The sequence below is a fragment of the Palaemon carinicauda genome, chromosome 19, assembly GCF_036898095.1.
Source record: "Palaemon carinicauda isolate YSFRI2023 chromosome 19, ASM3689809v2, whole genome shotgun sequence".
NCBI lineage: Eukaryota > Metazoa > Arthropoda > Malacostraca > Decapoda > Palaemonidae > Palaemon > Palaemon carinicauda.
Genome location: NC_090743.1, coordinates 129,259,901 through 129,284,368, shown reverse-complemented (window position 1 = coordinate 129,284,368; position 24,468 = coordinate 129,259,901). Strand labels below are relative to the sequence as shown.

The 24,468-nt window shown below is 48.3% G+C and overlaps 1 protein-coding gene across 1 annotated transcript in view; it reads right to left on the bottom strand.

The window, feature by feature from the left end:
* LOC137658864 (uncharacterized) overlaps window positions 1–24,200 on the bottom strand; it is a 59,187-nt gene extending 34,987 nt beyond the window's left edge. The window contains 2 exon segments of the mRNA XM_068393979.1: window positions 6,636–8,061; window positions 24,049–24,200. Coding sequence (XP_068250080.1) covers window positions 6,636–8,012 — 1,377 coding nt within the window. The 5' untranslated portion in view covers window positions 8,013–8,061; window positions 24,049–24,200.
* Window positions 24,201–24,468: the final 268 nt, after the last annotated feature.

Here is a 24,468-nt window from a genome sequence, read left to right as displayed (position 1 = left end):
ACGTCCATCGTTCTATAAGGACGTTTTATCGGAGGACTTTCAAAAGGCTCTGGAGTATCCCCGTGACTACATCCAGGTTTAGAACTAACAGGACGTTGATAGGCCTTATAATAGGTCCTCTTAAGAGGTCTAGAAGCAAGCTTCCAGCCTCTTTTAGGCAAGGGTTCATCCGAAGACGACGAAAAACACTTATCCTCACCTTTCCATTGGTGAGGGCGAACGTCCTGGGAGGCGCCCACAGGTACGTTCGAGGGGACATCTGCTCGTTTATTAAAGCCTCTCGTCTCCTTTCGTCTTTCGACATTCCTTCTCCCAGGGGTTGGGGAGCTTGGAAGAGGTCTAGGACTAGGAGGACGACAGACACGAGCAGGCGCACCCTCCACTGCATTTAACTTCACAGCACTTGTACTTGCACTTCCACCTTTTAATTGTTGCACATCGGACATCAACTGTGTCCTGTCAGCAGCCAAAGATTCAACTTTAGCGCCAAGAGCTTGAATCGCCACTAACATATCCTTTAGTGATGGTTCTTTAGCAATTGCAATAGTGAGATCGGGATCTACCACTACAGGTGAAGGAATAGGATTAATGACATGGGAAGAGGAAATATCTCTAGATGAGCGAGAAGAACTATGCCTCAATCTATCCCTTTTGAGTTTACGCCTGTATCTATCAAACTCAATCCATTCATGCTCTGACAGTAAAACACATTCATCACAGCGATCTCCTAAATCACTCTTTACCTCTGCATGCAACACAGAGAGAATGGGGTCAAGAGAGGCTTTAGCCATTCGGGTCTTACACCCACTGCTCACACATAACCTAAAAGTTATAGTGGGGTGGCCATTTTGAAATATTAAAGAAAATTCAGATAAGCAAAGGTCAAAAATCTTCAAATCCAAATAAAATCAAGAAATATCCAAAGCGAGATCAATAACAAGCGGGAGTCAATAACCAAAGATTTGTACTTCACCCAAAAAACGATCAGTAATGACGGAGTAGAATTCACGTGTCGCCGCTAGCGACGGCAAGGAATATATGAGGGTCACTGGAATGGTTCCCAGGTACCTCGCTAGGGCGCAGGGGTGGTACACCTGGCTATCCAACTGGCGGTTGGCGCGAGTTTCGAATTTTCTGCCGTTGACGTCGGGGAGGTAAGCTATATATATAACTACCGGGTAAGTCTGGTGTTTAAAAAAGGTACCGCCCTGCTTGTTGATGTAAGCCACTACCGTGGTGTTGTCGCTCCTCACCACCACGGAGTGACCCGCCAGGTACTGTTGGAACTGATGAAGTGCCAGAAATACGGCCTTCATCTCTAGCAGGTTTATGTGGAGGCACTTTTCTGCTTCTGACCATAGGCCTGAGGTCCTGTTGTTCAGAACGTGCCACCCCCCCCACTTCTTTTGAGGCATCCGAGAACAGCGTCAAATCTGGGGGGAGGACGAGAAGATCCACTCCCTTTCGGAGGTTTTCGTCTGTCACCCACCACTGAAGGTCCGTCCGTTCCAAAGGACTCCTAGGGATCAAAACGTCCGGATAATCGTGACCCTGATTCCACCGGGACTTGGGCCGCCATTGCAGGGATCTCATCCTGAGGCGCCCATTTGGAACTAGACGGGCCAGGGAGGAAAGGTGACCGAGAAGACGTAACCATGATTGGGCTGGGAGTTCTTCTCGTCTGAGGAAAGGATCTGCGACCCTCCTCACCCTTGCTATCCTGTCGTCTAATGGAAAGGCTTTGTGGAGATTGGTGTCCAAGATCATGCCTAGATATACCAGTCGTTGAGATGGAAGCAGAGAAGACTTCTCGAGATTTACCATGATCCCTAGATCTTGGCAAAGTCTCAGAAGCTTGTCCCGGTGTCGAAGAAGGGTCGACTCCGAGTCTGCCAGGATCAGCTAGTCGTCCAGATAGCAGAGGAGACGGATGCCGATCCTGTGTGCCCACGAAGAGATCAGGGTGAACACTCTGGAGAATACCTGAGGTGCTGTGGAGAGACCGAAACACAGCACCTTGAACTGGTAGATCTCGTTAATTAGGCTGAATCTTAAGTACTTCCTTGAAGACAGATGGATTGGGATCTGGAAGTACGCGTCCTTCCGATCCAGTGTACACATGAAGTCTTGTGGTCTCACTGCAAGTCTGACCGTGACTGCTGTCTCCATGCTGAACGGAGTTTGTTTGACAAACCTGTTCAGAGCTGAGAGGTCGATGACTGGTCTCCAGCCTCCAGACGCCTTCTTCACAAGAAAGAGTCAACTGAAGAAGCCTGGAGAACCATCGACGATCTCTTGGAGAGCATCCTTCTTCAGCATGGTCTCGACTTCTGCCCGTAGGGCTAGCCCCTTTGCCGATCCCATGACATAGGAGCTCAACGACACCGGATTCGCTGTCAGGGGAGGTAGAGATGTTGTGAACGGGACGCGATATCGCTGACTGATTACGGAAATCGTCCAGGAATCGGCCCCGAGTTGCTGCCACCTGAATGCGCAACTTTGTAGGCAACGCCCCACTGGTAGACATGCAGGGGGATTGCCAATCCTAGCGTTTGCGGCCTCGGCCACTGCCTCTAGGATTCTTGCCATCCCTGGCCTTTTTGCCCTTCTTGTCTTTGACAGAAAAGGGCTGTTGTTTGGACACCGTCGTCTTTGCTGCCACTGCCAGTTTCGTCATCTTGGGCGGGTGAGGTTGTTGAGGTGCTGGAGGTTTGTAGGGCTTTGTTGTGAGAGCCCTTTGGAGGAGAGACTCCTGATTGGATTTCCTCCACCTCTCAGCTGCCTGTTCCACATCTTTGGGCTCAAACAGACTCTTTCCCATAAGGGAAGAGTGTCTGAGCTTGCCGACTTTGAAGGCCGGGACCTTCGAAAGGAATCTTTCTGCCACTGCATCACGTCCTTTCAAGATCGAATTGGCCCACAAGTTCGAGGCTTGGTGGGCCAGAACTCGATGGTACGGGAGCCCGAAAGGAGGAAGGTCTCCAGTGCCTTCCTGGAGCTTTCTTTGGACAGATCCTCGGATCGCAACAGGATGCCAAGAGACCCCAACCAGACGTCCAGCCACGATGTAGCCTGCATGGCGCACTTCGCGAACTTCTCCTGGCTTAGGATCTCTGTCGCCGAGAAAGTCACTTGCCGGCTAGAGTCTCGCGAGAGGGACTCCCTTGGTAAGCTCTTCCATAGAGTGCAACAGAAGAGGTAAGCCAGACTCCTCCATGATCTCAAAATACCTCCTCTAGTGGAAGTGGGAGGAGCTTGTTGCCAGTAGTGGAACGGCTGGAGGAGGCGAGCTCGGAGAGCTGGCCCTCAACCTTATCCCTAGGCACTCTTCGCCCCTTGGGACCAGGGCAAAACCGCACTGGCCTTGGCGGGTTTCTGAGTGCCAAAGACTCGGTCCAGGACCGTGTCCTTGCCCTCACGAGGAGGAACCTCAGGGTTCTTGAACCCGTTGAGATGCCTCATCAGAGTCAAGACCAGCCAGAAGGCATGCTCTGACTCTTGCTGCTCTCCCCCTGGAGAACTGGCAGCAAAGTCTCCTGTCCCCAAAGGCTCTACTTGGGGGGACTCTTAGAGTCCTTCGGTTCCCTCCTAGAAGGGATACGGGACTCCAACAACGAAGTCTGAGGGCTCTTCTCTCCCCAACACGGGACGATTCTCCTGCTCGAGGTGGGGTTTCTCCCATTGGTGCGGTGGGAGAAGGCCTCACCTTGGTAGAGGGAGCGCACTGGCGCTCACGCGATGGGAAAAACCCAGGGGTCGCGCGCGAGAGACCGTAGAAAACACTCGCGCGCGGGCGAGACTTCCTAGGGTGAGCAGGAATCAGACTGACGTGCAGGAACAGAATGAAGAGCCCGTGAGAATGTCGGCGCGCACGCGTACGAGATTGTTGGCGCTTGAAGATCGTCGGCGCATGTGAGCGAAAGAAGATCGACAGCGCTTAAAGATCGTCGGCGCTTGTGCGCGCAAGAAGATCGTCGGCGTTTCCGCGCATAAGAAGATCGTCGGCGCTTGCGCGCGTAAGAAGATCGTCGGCGCTTGCGCTCGTAAGAAGATCGTCGGCGCTTGTGCGCCTAAGAAGATCGTCGGCGCTTGCGTGCGTAAGAAGATCGTCGGCGCGGGGAACCATCGGAGCCTGCGAGCGGACGATCGTCGGAGCTTACGTGCGTAGGAAGATCGTCAGCGCTAGCGCGCCAAAGAAGATCGTCTGCGCTTGCGCGCATAAGAAGATCGACGGCGCTCAAAGATCGTTGGCGCTTGCGCGTGTAAGAAGATCGTCAGCGCTCGCTTGCGAAAGAAGATTGTCGGCCCTTGCGCGCGTAAGAAGATCGTCGGCGCTTGCGCGCGTAAGAAGATCGTCAGCGCTTGCGCGCGAAAGAAGATCGTCGGCGCTTGCGCGCGTACGAAGATCGTTGGCGTAAGAAGATTGTCGGCGAGCACGAGCCTGCGCGCGCGCTAGGATGAAGGGACAGCTGACAGGACGATTAGGAATAGTCCCTGGAACAGGATTCCTCTGGATGGAAGACTCAGGAACAGCAGGAGATTGCGCGAGCGCGCAGGAAAACGTTGGCGCGCAGGGGATACCTGGCGCTTAAGGGACTTACTCACAGTGTGAGAAAGCCCCTTTTGCCCCGAAGGGACCAGTGCCCGTTGGATAACGGGGTGCGTGGGCGCCCACCGCGTCAGCAGCCAGGAACGGAGACGGCAGGTCAGCAGGTCTAGGAGATGGCGAACAAACTGCGGAGAGGTCCCGAACAGCAAGCTGGTCTAAACAGGAACAATCCTCCGAAGAGGAGTCTCTATGAGTGGCCTCTCTCGCGAACGAGAGAGGTTAACACTTCGTAGAAGAGACTTGAAGACACTGGTGATGGCGCCCCTTAGGGCCGTTGGATCAGCAAGCTGACCTATAAGGAGCAATCCTCCGAAGAGGAGTCCTTATGAGTGGCCTCCCTGGCGAACGAGAGAGGTCACAATACTGATCCTGCAGCTGCTCAGCCCCTTGAGCATAGCTGCAGGTGCGACCGCTCAGCCCCAAGAGCATAGCCACCTGAAGGTTTCATGTGCCCGGCCTTGCAACCGCTCAGCTCCTTGAGCATGGTTACAAATGCGGTCGCTCAGCACCAAGAGCATAACCACTCGAGGACCAGGAAAACCCATCCCGGAATTATTAAGGTATGAGAAGTTCTCCCTCTGCAGGGAAAAAAAACTCACACCTGGGAAGGGAACCTCCCTCAGAAGGGAAGTTACCTACCCCTGGAGGCAAACCTCCTTAGCGTTCTAAGATGAACTAAAGAGCCGACAGTTGTCACGGGAGAACTTCTAAGAGAAGGGAACACGCCCATGACGATGTCCTAGAGAGACGGCAGCAACTGCAGACTCCCCAGGCACAAACAGGGCAGCTCTGCTTCGTTGGCACATTCAGGCAAACGAAGAAAAACTGCATCGTTAACTGGGAAAATAAAATAAATAATTAGTTAACAGAAATTCCCCCGGGAGGAACTCCAAAGAGAAACCCCGAGGGAATAGAAAACATAAGAATTACAAATTAAGTATGCGCCCTCCTCCCCCACTGACATTCACGGGAGAAGGGGGAGGGCGGAGAACTGTAACAAAAACAGAATTATAACAGAATTATAATTATGTAATTCATCTAAGAATGTTCACAAATGGTAAGAACCACTGACCCCCGGAAGGGAAGTGTTCTCCACAGAATGCTGAAAAGTTAAAAAAATACAATTAGATTTCAATAAAAATAATTGAGACAAATAAACGGAATAGCAACCCAACCCGCACGGGAAAGAAGCTTCCGTAATAGTACGTAGTAGTAGCAAAAGGGTGAACGACCTCGAGTAGAGAGAGACCGTAGTCAATCTAAACTCCCACATTCCCTTCGCTGAGAATCCAAGTTCCCCGTAGGGAAGGAGGAACAGCGGAGAAAACAGATGAATGAAGAAAGTCCAGCGATGACGATTCCCCAGGGCGGCCGAATTATCGGAAGCCGAAGGAACGACCGAAGGACCAAGGGAGAGGCCGCGCCCCATGACGTGAAACCGTGGTGGCCTGGAACTACGCGGTGACGTTGTCGTACACTACACACACAGCACAAACACTGAAAAGGAAACTTACTATATTTCTATACACAAATATATACATAAACATAAAGAATGTTTATATATATATTAGTATAAGAAAAAGTAAGTAAAGACAAAAAACATTAATGGCTGCCAAGCGAGGGTGGGAGCAGACATGTCTGCCCATCACCCGAGCCAAAAGCAAAGTGAATCAGTTCACCGGTGTGTGAGGGGGGAGGGGTAGCTAGCTACCCCCTCCCCTACCCCCTCGCTAACTAGCGAGGGGCTAGTTAACCCTCGTTAAAAATCTAATGGCTCGTCATTTCAGCTACGCCAAAAGTAATACCCTATGTAAATAGCGTGGTTTGTATTTCAGTTACGGAACAAGTAAAAAATCGAGGAGTAAACACTAACCTTTAAAATATTATGGCTCAAAATACAGTACACTAAGTTATTCCAAATGAAGCTGTTTACAACTTCCGAATTATTTAAATCCTCCAAAACATTTCTAAAATCATGTAGTTGAGCAAAGGAAATTTGTACAGTTACAGTACAGCATTGACATACCTCAATAAATTCCTTCTTGATCTTCGGAGCCCTTGGAGACCTTCTTAACATTCCCCCTGCCGGCAGTGTCCCTTGGCCTGCGTTTTTTGTTTCGACACATGTACAAGTACTTTCTGTTGATGCAGGCTGCAAACCTGTGTCTTGTTTATTAATACATTTAACAGGTGCTTTATAGGCACTTTTCATTAATGCAGGCTGCATGCCTGCATCCTGGTTTGTGACATAACTTATAGATGCTTTGGAAGGTCCTTCCATTGATGTAGGCTGCAAATACTCTAGTCTCTCAATCACCTCTTCTTCCTTTACTTCAACCTCATTTTTCACACTCGTAGACTTGGCACAGGTGGCATTTACAGATTAGTCAGGACTGTTTTGGGAACTTTCCAAGGCAGCATACAACTTGGGAGGAGCAGATTTTTCAATGCCTGAATGTTCAAATCCGTCGTTTTTCCCATTGCTAATTTCATGACATTTCAAAGACCCACTTTTCTTACATTTACCCAACTCTTCCTGTTTGTTAGATATGTACATTTCATCCAGTTTACTTCTCTCATCTTTTAACTTCTGTACATTGCATCTGAATGAATTCATTCCATCACAGTCAGAAAAGGAAGCTTGGTGAGCCTCTTGAGGTTGAAAGGACCCAGCCACAGCTTCACATGAGACTTCCTCAACTCCGTTTAGCCTAGTTTCTGATATTTGGTATTCAATAGAATCACTTATGCCCTTATCTACTTGCAATGGGAGGCCGATGCAACTGTTGCTAAAGACTTCACTGGCTGCAATAGCTAAAGCATCTGGTTTGGTTCCCACTGTGAACTCGACAGGGGAAGGGGACGGAATCGTTAATATTTGTTCCTCTGGAAGCATGTTAGTCGAATGCAAGATATCCTCGCACAGCACTTCCTCCGCTAGCAAGTAATCACCCTCCGAGCTAATACCCTGAGGCAAGATGTACGGTTTCTCAGTAGATGGAAGAAAATGGAGGGACTTATTGACTAACTTCTCTACATCCGTCTGACCTGATTTTACTATTTCATCGCATGCACTTGGGTCATACAGCTTCCCTCTCCTACTATTGCTTAGAAGTGATCTCGATGTCAGGTGAATGACTTGGCCGTCAATCAACGAAACCTGAATGGGAGTCGGAGACCTGAAATCCTCTTCAGATATTGGGAAAGCCATGTGCAAAGTCTGGGAACCCTCCTGCTGTGGCACTCGGCCGTGTAACTGACTCGTCTCTGACTGTAATGGGGTACATGTTTTTTCTTTGTTCTCCAAAGCCCCGTTGGCAATGATAGTGTTGGCGACATCTTTCGCGTAAGTTTTTTGGGCCTTGGGCAAACTATTTACGGTTACTTCTGCACAAGGTTCCATTGTCTAAAAGGCCTTTGTTCATTCAATAGCAGGCCGGGCCTTGAAAGATCTGCAAATAAAAGTATCCATGTTAGACAGTCATTAAAATAAAAGAAGCTTATATTATTATGAACAACTCATGAACGGAAAATGAAACGTGAAATTATTTAATGTGTAAAACCAATGATTACTTTTCATTTAGCATATTACCAAGGCTATTTTTGAAATTTGTTGTTCCCTATATTCAAGTACAGTTTTCAAAAAGTGTCTACAATGTTTCTGTCATCATAAAAACTTGGTCTGACTTACTTTCCTAATATGATGTACACATCAAGTTTACAGTTGGAAGTTAAACATTATGTATAGACTATATACCAGCTAAGTCAGGGTCATATACAGAGTGGAAGCATGGAAAAAGCAGAACGTCCATGTCTTATTTGATGACCATAGGTTGACAAAATAAGGTTCAACTGCTTTTTATCACATAGAAAACAGATTTATTTACAGTACTCCAAATAAATTTCTTAACGAACATATGATTCATATTTTGATCTGAATGGTTATTTAGCATTTTTTTTTTTCAACTATTACAACCAGAGTCCACCTGAATTTCGCTAAACCATACGAACAATTACAGTGAACTGCATTTGGAAACCCGAATTCATCAGGAAAAGGAAAGCCTACATCAAGTGGAGAGTATTATTACCAATGGGAAAATAAGCTGAAAATGTGCTTCATATGTCTAGTCACTAATAATTACAAGGATAGATATATTCCTTAATACCCTAAACTAAGATCCTGCTTCTTAACTTGACCACTGGTAAAAAGTGATAAAGTATCTTAAAGGGATATCAAAATGCTGTGTCTTACTTGACATGATTGAGGGGGGTTCTGTCCCTTACCCCCTCCAAAATAAACCATTGTTCAATGTTATGACAGTGCAACTGAAGGGATACATCATATCCTATGCTAACCTAACCCTATAGATTGCAGCGGTGTTACATCCTTCTTTGTCTAGCTTATACAGTACTTAATTCTTTCCTAATAATTATTGTCTTTTGTTCCTGAAAATAGAGCTGACAGAACATGACAAATTCGAAGATAATTTGTATTTTTCCTAACCATACAAACCTTAGCTATTTACAAAGGGTTTACTTTTAGCGCAGCTGAAATGACGAGCCAATAGTTTTTAACGAGGGTTAATTACCCCCGCGCTAGTTAGCGGGGGGTGGGGAAGGGTAGCTTGCTACCCCTCCCCCCTCCACACACCGGTGACTTGCTTCACTTCACTTAGAGGTAGGACTTGACTTGGGGGTCAGGGATGGCGGGCACATATGTGTAAATAGCTAAGGTTTGTATGGTTAGGAAAAATACAAATTATCTTCGAATTTGTCATTTGTTCCGTAACCGAAATACAAACCACGCTATTTACAAAGGGTGACTTACCCCTTAGGAAGGGTGGAAAGTCCCCAGCCTTACTGACTTCGGCTTGCCCGGGGGCTCGATCCCTTAGTGAGCAGCACTAGAGAGAGGGAGCCCCTGTACCTCACAGGTTCCTAGCATCGCTAGGAACGAGTGGCCTACATAAGTAGTGTGAGGAGGAGAGTGTGACTCGTCCTATGAAGTTGACCTTGAGACCTTCAGATAGGAATTCTAGGATAGGACGTTCCCCATACCACCTCGTCAGGGTATGGGAGACGCAACAGTATTAAGCTTAATACTAGGAGCACAAAGAAGCATGGGTTACCTGCAGAGGTCGAGGTCAGCTATGCGAGGACCAGGATGCTGCTTCCCCAAGAGAGGGGAGAATGAAGAAAGAAGTAAGGGTCAGACATACTCTTTCATTCACACAGACTAAGACCGGGTAACAACGCCCTCAACCTACTGCTACTTGTCCAAAAAGGAGCCTGAGGTTAGACCAGCTGTTGTGCAGCCACCACAGGGCCGATAGAGAACGTATCGAGGCTCCTGTGGGTCACGTCTTGCAGGTAGTGGGCTGTGAAGGTCGTTTGACGCTTCCAGACCCCCGCTTGAAGTACCTGCGTCACAGAGAAGTTTCTCTTGAAGGCCAGGGATGTAGCAATACCCCTGACATCGTGGGCCCGAGGGCGACGTGACGGAGGAGGGTCAGGATTCAGGGCATGGTGGATAACCCTACGAATCCAAGCAGAGATGGTGTTCCTTGTGACCCTCCTCTTTGTCCTGCCTGTGCTCACAAACAAAGCTCGCACATGAGGACGGACTGCAGCCGTTCTCTTCAAGTAGTACCTCAGACACCTCACTGGGCATAGTAGCAGCTGGTCTGGGTCGTTTGTTACAGAACGGAGACTCGCGATCCTGAAAGAGTCGAACCGAGGATCCGGCACTCCAGGATTCTGAGTCTTGGCCACAAACTCAGGGACGAACCTGAACGTTACCTCCCCCCATCCCCTTGAATGGGCGATGTCGTACGAGAGACCATGAAGTTCACTAACTCGCTTGGCCGAGGCCAAGGCGAGTAGGAAAGCCGTCTTCCAAGACAGGTGGCGATCGGAGGCCTGGCGTAATGGCTCGAAGGGAGGTCTCTTGAGAGACCTGAGAACTCGAACCACGTTCCAAGGAGGGGGTCTCACTTCCGACTGGGGGCAGGTAAGCTCATAGCTACGTATGAGTAAAGAGAGTTCTAGCGATGAAGAAATATCCACGCCCTTCAATCTGAAGGCCAAGCTTAAGGCTGAGCGATAGCCTTTCACTGCCGAGACAGAAAGGCGCATTTTTTCTCGCAGATACACAAGGAAGTCCGCTATTGCTGGAATAGTGGCATCGAGTGGAGAGATACCCCTTCCACGACACCAACCACAAAAGACTCTCCACTTCGCTTGGTAGACTCCCTCAGAGGACCTTCGCAGGTGCCGAGACATTCTCTCCGCAACCTGTTGCGAAAAGCCTCTCTCCGCGAGGAGACGCTGGATAGTCTCCAGGCGTGAAGCCGAAGCGAGGCTACGGCCCTGTGAGGGACACCGGAGTGGGGTTGTCTGAGAAGCTCGTGTCGTGGAGGAAGCTCCCTTGGGAGTTCCGTCAGGAGTTGCAGAAGGTCCGGAAACCATTCCGCGTGATGCCATAGCGGAGCTACTAGAGTCATGGAACAGTTGACCGATAGTCTGGTCCTGTTGAGCACCCTTCTCATCAGACAGAATGGTGGGAAGGCGTACACGTCGATGTTGTCCCACCGTTGCTGGAAAGCATCTTGCCAGAGTGCCTTGGGGTCCGGGACTGGTGAGCAGTACAGGGGCAGCTTGAAGTTCAAGGCTGTCGCGAACAAGTCCACCGTCGGGGAACCCCACAAAGTCAGGACTTTGTTGGCTATCTGAGGATCCAAAGACCACTCGGTACTCACTATCTGCGAAGCCCTGCTCAGACTGTCGGCGAGCACATTCCTCTTGCCAGGAATGAAGCGAGCTGATAGTGTTATCGAGTGGGTTTCGGTCCACCTCAGAGTCTCTACTGCAAGATGGGATAGCTGTTGCGAAAAAGTGCCTCCCTGCTTGTTGATATAAGCCACTACCGTGGTGTTGTCGCTCATCACCACCACGGAGTGACCCGCCAGGAACCGTTGGAACTGTTGAAGGGCCAGAAAGACGGCCTTCAATTCTAGCAGGTTGATGTGTAGGCACTTTTCTGATTCTGACCAAAGGCCTGAGGCCCTCTGGTTCAGAACGTGCGCCCCCCACCCTTCTTTTGACGCGTCCGAAAACAGAGTCAATTCCGGGGGAAGGACGAGAAGACTCACTCCCTTTCGCAGGTTCTCGTCGGCCAGCCACCACCGCAAGTCCGTCTGTTCCAGAGACCCCATTGGGATCAGAGTGTCCGGGGAATCGGATCCTTGATTCCACCGGGACTTGAGCCGCCATTGAAGGGATCTCATCCTGAGGCGGCTGTTTGGAACCAGACGGGCCAGGGAGGATAGGTGGCCCAAGAGACGCAACCACGATTGGGCGGGGAGTTCTTTTCGCCTGAGGAAAGGTTCCGCCACCCTCCTCAGCCTTGCTATCCGGTCGTCTGATGGAAAGGCTTTGTGGAGATTGGTGTCTATTAGCATGCCTAGATAAACCAGTCGCTGGGACGGCTGCAGAGAGGACTTCTCGAGGTTTACCACGATCCCCAGATCCTGGCAAAGATCTAGAAGCCTGTCTCGGTGTCGAAGAAGGGTCGACTCCGAGTCTGCTAGGATCAGCCAATCGTCTAGGTAACGAAGGAGACGAATGCCGTTCCTGTGCGCCCAAGTCGAAATCAGGGTGAACACTCTGGTGAACACCTGAGGAGCTGTGGAGAGACCGAAACACAGCACCTTGAACTGGTAGATCTTGTTGTCTAGGCAGAATCTCAGGTACTTCCTGGAAGACGGATGGATTGGGATCTGGAAGTACGCGTCCTTTAGATCCAGTGTACACATGAAGTCTTGTGGTCTCACCGCAAGTCTGACTGTGTCTGCTGTCTCCATGCTGAACCGGGTTTGTTTGACAAACCTGTTCAGAGCCGAGAGATCGATGACGGGTCTCCAGTCTCCAGTAGCCTTCTTTACAAGAAAGAGTCGACTGAAGAAGCCTGGAGAGCCGTCCACGACCTCCTGGAGAGCACCCTTCTCGAACATGGTCTTGACTTCGGCCTGAAGGGCCAGCCCCTTTGCCGATCCCATGGCATAGGAGCTCAACGACACTGGATTCGCTGTCAGGGGAGGTTGAGATGACGTGAACGGGACGCGATAACCTTGGCCGATCACCGAGATCGTCCAAGCATCGGCCCCGAGATGTTGCCACCTGCGGACGCAACGCTGAAGGCATCCCCCCACAGGTGGACACGCAGGGGGACTGCCACCCCTAGGGCTTGCGGCCGCGGCCGCCACCCCTAGAAGTCTTGCCTCCCCTGGAGGACTTACCACCCCTCTTGACCTTGGCTGGAAAGGGCTGGGGCTTAGACACCACTTTCTTAGCTGCCGGTGCCTGTTTTGGAGCCTTACGAGGCTGTTGCTGCTGTTGTGGCGGGGCTGGAGGCTTATAGGGCCGAGTTGTAAGGGCCCTGTGGAGGAGGGAGTCCGTGCTGGATTTCCTCCACCTCTCAGCCGTTCGCTCCAAGTCTTGAGGCTCAAACAGGCTCTCCCCCAGGAGGGAGGCATGTCGGAGCCTACACACATCTACGGCGGGGACCTTCGGATGGAATCTCTCGGACACAGCATCGCGACGCTTCAACACCGAGTTGGCCCACAGGGTGGTAACCTGGTGCGCCAAGAACTCGATGGAGCGGGTGCCCGAGAGCAAGAAGGTCTCTAGGGCCTTCCTATTGGTCTCCTTGGACAAGTCCTCAGATCGCAATAGGATGCCCAGAGATCCTAACCAGAAGTCCAGCCACGAAGTGGCCTGCATGGCACACTTAGCGACCTTCTCGTGGTTAAGGATCTCTGCCGCCGAGAACGACACCTGCCGGGCAGAGAGTTTCTCCAAGGGAACTCCCTTCGCCAGCTCCTCCACAGAGTGATGGAGCGGAAGAGCGAGGTTGTGCTCACCCAGGATCTCGAAATACCTCCTCTGCTGAAGGCGAGGAGGAGGGATGAGTTTGTTCCCGGCAGTGGAACGACTGGAGGAGGCAAGAAGTGCGAGCTGAGCATTGGCCCTAGCTCTGGCACTCTTCAGCCCCCGAGACCAGGGCAGAGCTGCACTGGTCTTAGGGGCCTTCCGAACGTCGAACACTTCATCCAGAATTGTGTCTTTGCCTTCACGGGGGGGGATGACTGGATCCGTAAGACTGTTAAGTTGCCTTATCAGGCTTAGGACCTGCCAGAAGGCATGTTCGGACTCTTGCTGTTCTCCTCCCTGTGGGCTGGCAGCTAAGTCTCCTGCCCCAGGAATCTCTTCCTGGGGTGATACGTGGACATTCCCCTGGGTAGTCATGGGTTCCTGTCGAATCCTTGCAGAGGATTTAGGGATGGTCTTGGAATCCTTGGGCTCCCTCCTAGGAGGGATACAGGATCCCAACAACGAGGTTCGAGGGGCCCCTTCCTCACGAGACAATTCTCCTGCCTGAAGCGAAGTCTCCCCCCCTGGTGCCGGGGGGAAGACTACCGGTCCACTGGACTCACCTGAGGACGGAAAGGCCTCGTCCACGGGAGAAGGAGAGAGTACTCGTGCAGGAGAGGGGACCCTCGAGACCGACCTCTTGGGAACCAACTTCGCCCTGGGGGAAGTCACCACGAAGTCCACTCCTCTCTTTCTCTTCAGCGAAGGAGAGACAGCCGCTGGTTTGTTACCCTGGCCGGCGAGTGCTGGTTTCATAACCCTCACTAACGCCCGTGCCAGCGGACCAAACCAAGTCTGCTGCTCAAAGGACACAGAGTCCGAAATCCTCGCTAAGGTGAAAGGGATCGGGCGATCCTTTGGAGTGGACACGACGGTACCTGCCTGAAAAGAAGGTGGGGAAGAATGTTGTAATGACCTGTCCTCGTCCTGCAATACCAACCTGTGCTTGGATGGAGGTGATCCCGAGTGCCGTCTAGGAGCACGCGTCCCTGCTGCTACCACCGGCTGTGGAATTCGCCGCGAACTATGGTCGCGCGAGGGTGAACGGTCGCGCAAAGGCGAATGGTTGCGCGGGCGTACAGGCGAGCGGTCGCGCGGGCGCGCAGGCGAGCGGTCGCGCGGGCGCGCAGGCGAGCGATCGCGCGGGCGCGCAGGCGAGCGATCGCGCGGGCGCGCAGGCGAGCGATCGCGCGGGCGCGCAGGCGAGCGATCGCGCGGGCGCGCAGGCGAGCGATCGCGCGGGCGCGCAGGCGAGCGATCGCGCGGGCGCGCAGGCGAGTGGGCGTGAGGGTGGGCAGGTAAAGGAACACGTGTCCGAGGCGACGAACGCAAGCGATGGCGCGACGGCGAGGGATCGTGCTGCCGCGTAGGTGAAGAAGATCGCTGGCGATAATGATCACGTGATGGTAAGCGATGGCGAGCAGCATGTGAAGGTGAAGATTGCGCGCAAGAGGGCGGTCGTTCAGGGTTGAGCGATGAGGAGCAGCATGCGTAAGCGGGCGATCGTTCAGGGTTGTGCGATGGCGAGCAGCATGCGTAGGTGAATGATCGCGTGAAAGGGTGCGATGGTGATCAGCATCCGCAGGAAGGCGATCGTTCAGGGTTGTGCGATGAGGAGCAGCATGCGAAAGCGGGCGATCGTGCAGGGTTGTGCGATGGCGAGCAGCATGCGCAGGTGAATGATCGCGTGAAAGGGTGCGATGGTGATCAGCATCCGCAGGAGGGCGATCGTTCAGGGTATTGCGATGAGGAGCAGCATGCGAAAGCGGGCGATCGTGCAGGGTTGTGCGATGGCGAGCAGCATGCGTAAGCGGGCGATCGTGCAGGGTTGTGCGATGGTGATCAGCATCCGCAGGAGGGCGATCGTTCAGGGTATTGCGATGAGGAGCAGCATGCGTAAGCGGGCGATCAGGCAGGTTCGTGCGATGGCGGGCAGCATGTGAAGGTGATCGCTGGCGAACTGGTGATCGCTGGCGAGCTGGTGATCGCTGGCGAGCTGGTGATCGCTGGCGAGCTGGTGATCGCTGGCGAGCAGAAGGTCGACGCGTGTCCTGAGAGAGGATAGGTTCACGAGCAGGAACGGGAAGATCGCTGGCGCGTTGGCGAACATGTGTTTCTGACACACGATGGTGAGCAGGGAGCTCAGCAGGAACTAAAGGGTGGTCAGAGACCGCAGGGCGATGGTCCTCAAATGAGCGCTGACGCTCGGAAGAGAGCTGACGAGCAGGAGAGCGCTGGCGAGGGGGGCGAACCTCAGGAGAGAGCCGACGAGCAGGTGAGCGTCGGCGAGCAGGAGAGTCTTGGCGAGCAGGAGATCGTCGACGAGCAGGAGATCGCTGGCGAGCCGGAGATCGTCGACGAGCAGGAGATCGCTGGCGAGCAGGAGAGCGCTTGTGCGCTGGCCCTGCTCGCGTAAGGGAAGAATCCCTTAGCCCCGAAGGGACCGTTGCCCGTCGGGTGACGAGTTCTCCAGAAGGCGAAGATCCGGCAGGAGATGGAGAGCGGTCCGCAGAGAGGTTCAAGGAGGGCGGAGTAGTCGGTTGAGGCTGACGAGGAGAGTCCCCCCCGGAGGACGAAGACCCAAAAAGGCGCCTCTTAGTCCCCCTGTAAGGGGAAGGGAGGCCCTTGTGGCGTAGAGGGCGGTGAGCCTTGCGGCGGAGGCGGCCTCGGGGGAGATCGTCGGGACCATCGGTCCTCCGAAGGGGAGTCTCCTTCAAAACACTTCCCTCAGAAGGAAGCTGGGCAGCAGTCGAGACCGAAGGACTCACTTCCCCCTTCGAAGGATGCACGGAAGGAGGAGGAGAGCCTAGAGCACCATCACCAGCAACAGCACCTGCGTCGGAAGGCCCAGCCACGTCGGAGGCCTCTGTCACCACGACGTCGACAATAGACAGAGGGTCTACCTCCGCTACCACCGGCGACTGTTTAACAGCGGCCCCCAACGAGACAAGGTCAATAAGAGCGACCCTGGAGGGCAAGCCCTTAAGCCCCAGGGACGACCAAATCTGCAACAGATCATCACTGGATAAAGAATTATTATCAATAACCTCCCCCGGAGGAGGAGGGGGAACCGCCTCGCTATGGGAGGCGACGCCCTCTCCCCCCCACCGAAGGTAGGGAAACAGAACAAGGGCCTGCGCTCCCACTCGGACGACTCTCCTTAGGAGGCGGACGAGGGGGAGCTTCGGAGGAGGTTTGGGCGGCGGAAGAAGAGTCCCGAGAACCTTCCTCCTTCAAGGCTAACCCCGGAGGAGAACGGTCTCTCTTGGACTTCTTCTTACGCCGACGGCCAAACCTCTCCCACTGGGAGGCAGACCACTCCCTACACTCACGGCACATGTTATCCTGGTCGCACCGTCGGCCCCGACATTGAGGGCAGAGGGTGTGAGGATCCGTACTCACGTCCGACATGAAAGTCCCACAAGGACGGCCGGCAACTCCAGGGCATGTCCGCATATTAAATAAAAGAAAATAACTGAAGGTCAACTTCCAACCAATCACACAAGCTGTAAGAAAAAGAAGAAAATTAAAGGCTGTCAGCGAAGGCGATGAACAGACACGTCTGATCACCGCCGAGCCAAAAGTGAAGTGGAGCAAGTCACCGGTGTGTGGAGGGGGGAGGGGTAGCAAGCTACCCTTCCCCACCCCCCGCTAACTAGCGCGGGGGTAATTAACCCTCGTTAAAAACTATTGGCTCGTCATTTCAGCTGCGCTAAAAGTAAACCCTTTGTAAATAGCGTGGTTTGTATTTCGGTTACGGAACAAATTGTAGTTTTAGTACAGGTGTTGGTTTCTTTAAGTATTTTTGCTTTTATTATAAATCAATTCCATGTCGATTGAGTAAGATATTCAAATTACTATTATCATTATTATTATCATCATTACTGTACTTGCCAAGCTACAACCCTAATTGGAAAAGCAGGATGCTATAAGTCCAGGGGCCCCAACAACAAAAATAGCCCAGCAAGGAAAGGAAACAAGTAAAAATAAACATTGAAATAAATATTTCATATACTGTATAAACTATAAAATCTTTAAACAAAATAAGAGGAATAGAAATCAGATAGAATAGTTAGCCCAAGTGTACCCTCAAGCATAAACTATGAACAAATCTAAATATATACAAATTCCTTTACGGTATATACTTCTAAGACTTCTTAATTTCAACTCCAAAGTTTCTAATTCTAATGGAGCCTGTTATATTTCAACGCACTAAAGAAGTCTGCGTGTTTAATGCATCAGCCTAATTATGGTAGCTAAAGGTATGGTAGATGAAGATGGTTTGGGCATGTTCTTCACATTCCCCAAGAGAGATTAGTTCACCAAACGTTTTGCTGGGCTCCACAAAGCACTAAAAGAGTTGGAAGACCTAGGCCTACATGACTGAGGACTATAAAGTACGAAGTAGGAGATGATGAATGGAGAAGTACTGAATTAAAAGTTCAAGATAGACACGACTGGCGAAATCTAACCGAAGCCCTTTGCGTCAATAGGCGTAAGAGGAGGAGGAGATGACGATGAAAGGTTAACTAAAACAAAGATTAATACTGGTTTCCTAATTGTAAGAACTATTCAAAAAAAAATGTTCTAATACGGATATTGTTGGACTGACATAATCGATAAAGCCTTCAACTTTTATTGGCATACAGTATATCATGGTCATCCTGGTACTCTGAGTCCTCCATAAGAGATAAAATAAAAAAAAATTACCCATCCAACTTTGGTGATATTTGCCTGGTTACTATTATTATTATTATTACTATCCAAGCTACAACCCTAATTGGAAAAGCAAGATGCTATAAGCCCAGGGGCTCCAATAGGGAAAAATAGCCCAGTGAGGAAAGGAAATAAGGAAATAAATAACTGAAGAAAACAAATTAACAATAAATCATTCTAAAAAAAGTAATGTCAAAAGAGATATATCATATATAAACTATTAACAATGTCAACAACAAAAATGTCATATATAAACTATAAAAAGACTCATGTCCGTCTGGTCAACAAAAAAGCATTTGCTCCAACTTTGAACTTTTGAAGTTCTACTGATTCAACAACCCGATTAGGAAGATCATTCCACAACTTGGTAACAGCTGGAATAAAACTTCTAGAGTACTGCGTAGTATTGAGTCTTATGATGGAGAAGGCCTGGCTATTAGAATTAACTGCCTGCCTAGTATTACGAACAGGATAGAATTGTCCAGGGAGATCAGAATGTAAAGGATGGTCAGAGTTATGAAAAATCTTATGCAACATGCATAATGAACTAATTGATCGACGGTGCCAGAGATTAATATCTAGATCAGGAATAAGAAATTTAATAGACCGTAAGTTTCTGTCCAACAAATTAAGATGAGAATCAGCAGCTGAAGACCAGACCGGAGAACAATACTCAAAACAAGGTAGAATAAAAGAATTAAAACACTTCTTCAGAATAGATTGATCACCGAATATCTTAAAAGACTTTCTCAATAAGCCAATTTTTTGTGCAATTGAAGAAGACACAGACCTTATATGTTTCTCAAAAGTAAATTTGCTGTCAAGAATCACGCCTAAAATTTTGAAAGAGTCATACAAATTTAAAGAAACATTATCAATACTGAGATCCGGATGTTGAGGAGCCACCGTCCTTGACCTACTTACAATCATACTTTGAGTTTTGTTAGGATTCAACTTCATACCCCATAATTTGCACCATGCACTAATTTTAGCTAAATCTCTATTAAGGGATTCACCAACCCCAGATCTACATTCAGGGGATGGAATTGATGCAAAGAGAGTAGCATCATCTGCATATGCAACAAGCTTATTTTCTAGGCCAAACCACATGTCATGTGTATATAGTATGAAAAGTAATGGGCCAAGAACACTACCCTGTGGAACACCGGATATCACATTCCTATACTCACTATGGTGCCCATCAACAACAACTCTTTGAGATCTACTACTTAAAAAATCAATAATAATGCTAAGAAACGACCCACCCACTCCCAACTGTTTCAGTTTGAAAACAAGGGCCTCATGATTAACACGGTCAAAGGCAGCACTAAAATCAAGGCCAATCATACGAACTTCACGACCACAATCAAGGGATTTCTGTACTGCATTGGAGATTGTAAGAAGGGCATCACATGCTCCAAGGCCTTTCCGAAAACCAAATTGCAAACTAGGGAATAGATGATTACCTTCAGCAAACCTATTAAGACGTTTTGCCAGAAGACGTTCAAAAACTTTAGATAATATGGGAGTTATGGAAATTGGGCGGTAATCAGTGGGACTTGAGCTACCACAAACACATTTACATAGAGGAGTAACATTACCAATTCTCCAACAAGTGCTAAAAGCTCCTCTTCTTGCTAACTTGCGTAAAATAACAGATAACTTTGGAGCTAAGAAATCTGCTGTCTTTATAAAAAACAAAGGAAAAATACCATTAGGGTCCACACCTCCATAAGCATCAAGGTCCAACAACAGAGCTTTAATCTCACGAGATCGAAAAGCTAAACTAGTTAGTTTAGCTTCAGGAAAACAGGAATGAGGAAGTTCAAGTTTTTCACCACTCTGCTTACTGTCAAAAACATCAGCCAAAAGGGTTGCCTTTTCCTTTGGACAGTGAGTGACTGAGCCATCTGGTTTAAGTAAAGGAGGAACTGTTGCATCTACACCAAAGAGTGCAGATTTAAGGGTAGACCACCATTTATGTTCCTGAGTTGTACCAGAGAGGGTTTCTTTTATGATTAAATTGTACTCCTTTTCAGTTGAGGCATAAACTCTCTGAGCAAATGCTCGAAGCTGAGTATAGTTGTTCCAGGTCAAATCTGATCTGTTACCCTTCCAAAGGTGATAGGCCTCCTGCTTCTCCAAATAAGCACGTCTACAATCATCATTGAACCACGGTTTGTCCTTCATTCGGTACCTTAGCACACGAGAAGGGATACGCCTATCAATTATTTTGACTAGATTCTCATTCAAAGGGACAACAGGATCTACACTATTATATAATTGTGACCAATTCAAGCACAAAAGATCATGCAAAATCCCATTCCAGTCTGCTTGGGATTTCATATAAATTTTACAAGAATATGATATATCAGGGACAGGCTGCTCAGTCTTCACTAATAATGAAATCAAGGCATGATCAGAAGTCCCGACTGGAGAACCAACCTTACTAGTTATAACGCCAGGGGAGTCAGTGTATACGAGGTCCAAGCAATTACCAGACCTGTGAGTAGCTTCATTTATGATTTGCTCACAGCCTGATTCTGAGGCAAAGTCTAAAGCTCTTAAGCCATGGCGATCGGTAGGAGAGATAGAACTCAACCACTCCCTATGGTGAGCATTAAAATCACCAACAAAAACAAACGAAGCCTTTCTATCATCTTCTTGTATCTTAGCCATAATGGTAAGAAGACAATCAAAGATAGAATCATCCATGTCTGGATTCCGGTAGATTGAACACAAATAAAAGTTGTTATGCCTGCCACAAACTTTTATTACCTGAATCTCATGACATCCACATTGATAGCAGGACTTATGAGAAGCAGGGTACTCGGTCCTAATATATACAGCCATTCCCCTGGCCCTAGGAATGGAATCACGTTTCAGCATTATTGGCTTCTTAAAACCAGTTATAAGGAGCTCAGATGAGTGCCTCATATTAGAAACCAAAGTTTCTGAGCACAAAAGAATATCATACTGTCTGGACGCAACTGTAAGGTCTCGGATATTTGCATGAAGACCACGAATATTGCAATACAGAAGACGACATTGACGAAATCTAGGACGTACTGGTCCCGGATTTTGCTCAATGTCTCCAGACAGCATAAGAATTAATAGAAATAAAAAAGACACATCATACTTAAAAACTAGATTAACAAGAATTAAAACAAAAACAATATGTACAGAATAATAATAAAAGTGATTGATGATATCCATAGACTATAGTAAAAAGTCGGAAAAACTGGTCAACATGGAGGAGCCGATACACCATGCAAGGCTAAATACCCTCCAGGATAGCCACTTCAACTGAAGGGAGGACAGTAAGGATGGTTTTGAGAAGAAAAAATCAGAAAAAGGAAAAGACAACCTCTTGATAAACCACCAGGCATCCATGGCCCTTCTATTAAGCCTGCCCAACACACCATTTCAAAAAAACAAGAGGAAGAAAAAAAAAATAAGATAGAATAGTGTGCCCGAGTGTACCCTCAAGCAAGAGAACTCTAACCCAAGACAGTGGAAGACCATGGTACAGAGGCTATGGCACTACCCAAGACTAGAGGACAATGGTTTAATTTTGGAGTGTCCTTCTCCTAGAAGAGCTGCTTACCATAGCTAAAGAGTCTCTTCTACCCTTACCAACAGGAAAGTACACTGAACAAATTGCAGTGCAGTAAATTAACCCCTTGGTGAAGAAATGTTAAGTATCTCATTGCTGTCAGATGTATGAGGAAAGACGAGAATATGTAAAGAATAGGCCAGACTATTCCGTGTAAGTGTAGGCAAAGAAAAAATAAGCCGTGACTAGAGAGAGGGGTCCAATGCAATACTGTCTGGCCAGTCAAAGGATCCAATACCTCTCTAGTGGTAGTATCTCAACGGGCGGCTGGTGCCCTGGCCAACCTACTACCTATAGAAAACAATCTGTCATAACATGTGCAAGAGCTGTAACTTAGCCTTAAACAAGTCTTCTTTGGCAAATATAAGTAGTCGTACATATAGCCTACATATCGTTACCAATTTTACTTTACTGGACAATTGTAAATAAGCTATAGCATAGAGTATAGCCCTATGCATAGAGTATAGCCCTATGTATAGCTTAAATATCATTACAGACGCACCCTTTAGAATTATTTCAATATAGAATGACTAAACAAAGAGATTCTAAAGCCCTCTAATGAATAAGGACATGGTACCCTAGGGATGAGAATCGTTCATTGGTAGAGGTATAAACTTTCCTATTAACTATCAAATAAATTTTATTTATGGGGCAAATGTTGTTCATCTTTGTTTGAAATGCGGTATAGTAATATGATGCTAGTTTTATGATTTACGAAATATCAAATAGGGTTGTGGTGGTCTGATTGGTAATGTCCCTGCCTCATGATCTCCATATGGGGGTTTGAGTCCCTCTTAATCTCGTTAGTTCATTTGGTCGCTGCAACCTCACCATCCTAGTAAGCTAAGGATGGGGGTTTTTGGGGAGCCTATAGGTCTATCTGCTGAGTCATCAGCAGCTTGGGTAGAGAGGGGGCTTGGGCACTGATCATATGCATATGTGGTCAGTCTCTAGGGCAATGTCACTGTCCCATGCCTTTGCCATTCATAAGCAGCCTTAAAGCTTTCAAGCCTTGCCGGGAGTGAAGTCGATTGGTAGATAATCAAAGGGTTGAGACTTATTCTTAAGGGTAAGCTAACGATACGGCAGTCTGAAAGGGGGGGGGGTCACAGAGAGTGCATAGCCCTCCAGTAGGTAAATAGGTACGGATACGGCTCCTAGGTTGGGTAGTGTTCATGTTTTGGTTTCCCTTTGAAAATGTGGTTTTTCACCCAGTCTATCCGAACCAACTACAATGGCCTCTTATCCTATTCTGAATTAGGAACGAACAGGGGCTTTTGATGTTACTATTAACGTCACTCGGATAAAGGTTAACCAAGTAATCAAGCTTCAAGCTTTTGGGCAAGTCCTAAACTTTACTTGTGCACCATTCATGTAATATCTGAGTTACAAAGAACATAAAATCCTAGGTTGGGTCAAGGAAAGCAAGTGGATTTAATGTTAACTAGTGAATTAAAAGAAAAGACTTTGTTTGGTATTCACAAGGACGCTATACACTATAGCCTACAATTATATCTAACCCAACTTCTAGCCTAACCTACCAAGGAGGACCTGGATAGGCTATAGAAAAAAAAAAGAGGACCTTTATATATCAGCGGCCAGTTCCTCCAGCGTGCATGAAAAATGGACACAAACGAACCTAAACTTTCACCCCTAACCAAGAAGCCATGTCCATGCCTACTTACCTAACTAAGAGGCTAACGCCCCCCTGCGACCCCAACTGACTCTGCCGTACTCTAGGTCAGCCGTCAAAATATGTACAGGTAGCCGTTATCATTCATACACCCCCAAAAAGTCACTAGGGGAATGTAATTTGTTGGGACAGGCTAAGATAAGAATATGGTAGTCTATGGGGTGGTCGCAGGAGGCGAAGCCCCTTCCCCCCCCCCCCGTAGATAAGTAGATAAGGTTAAGTTAGGTTGAGAACCTTAGGTTAGGTGATCCTTACAAAATGTGTTTTTTTTTTCAGTCTGCCCGGACGAACTTAATTTTCCACAAACATATAATAAAATTTAGAGTAAATACATTATGTTGGGATCACTAATACAAAAATAGATCAATAATAGCAGTAATTAACGTATACGACCGTAAGGTCAACTTGGGTCACGGTCACCATACCCCGACTAGGAATCCACATTAATAGAATATTCACAACACATTTCTAGCTTAATCTTACCACATAATTATTCCATTTGTGTGTTTATTCCAATTTTTACATTTAAAATAGGCGGATAACTCGCCTACGGCCGGAGACAAATCACCTAATTCACTTTCTCAGGTGTAAACATTGGTAAATAACTTGACTCGCTCCTATTGGTCAGTGGCATTGTGACGTCACCGATGATGTAATGATATATGAAGCGTCCTTGATGACGTCACTATTTGAGATTTACAGTATTTTGCTTTTGTAACTCTTACGTAATTAATGTCTATGCGAATATCAGAAGATTGCTCATTTATTCAAATTGTTCTTTAGTATTCATTGTTTATTTTGAAATAAATTATTTGTACTAAGATCACAAGTTTAGTAGGCCTACATACATAATTCAAGCAAATTAATAAAACTAATTATATTTTAATAGCCTTATTCATATTT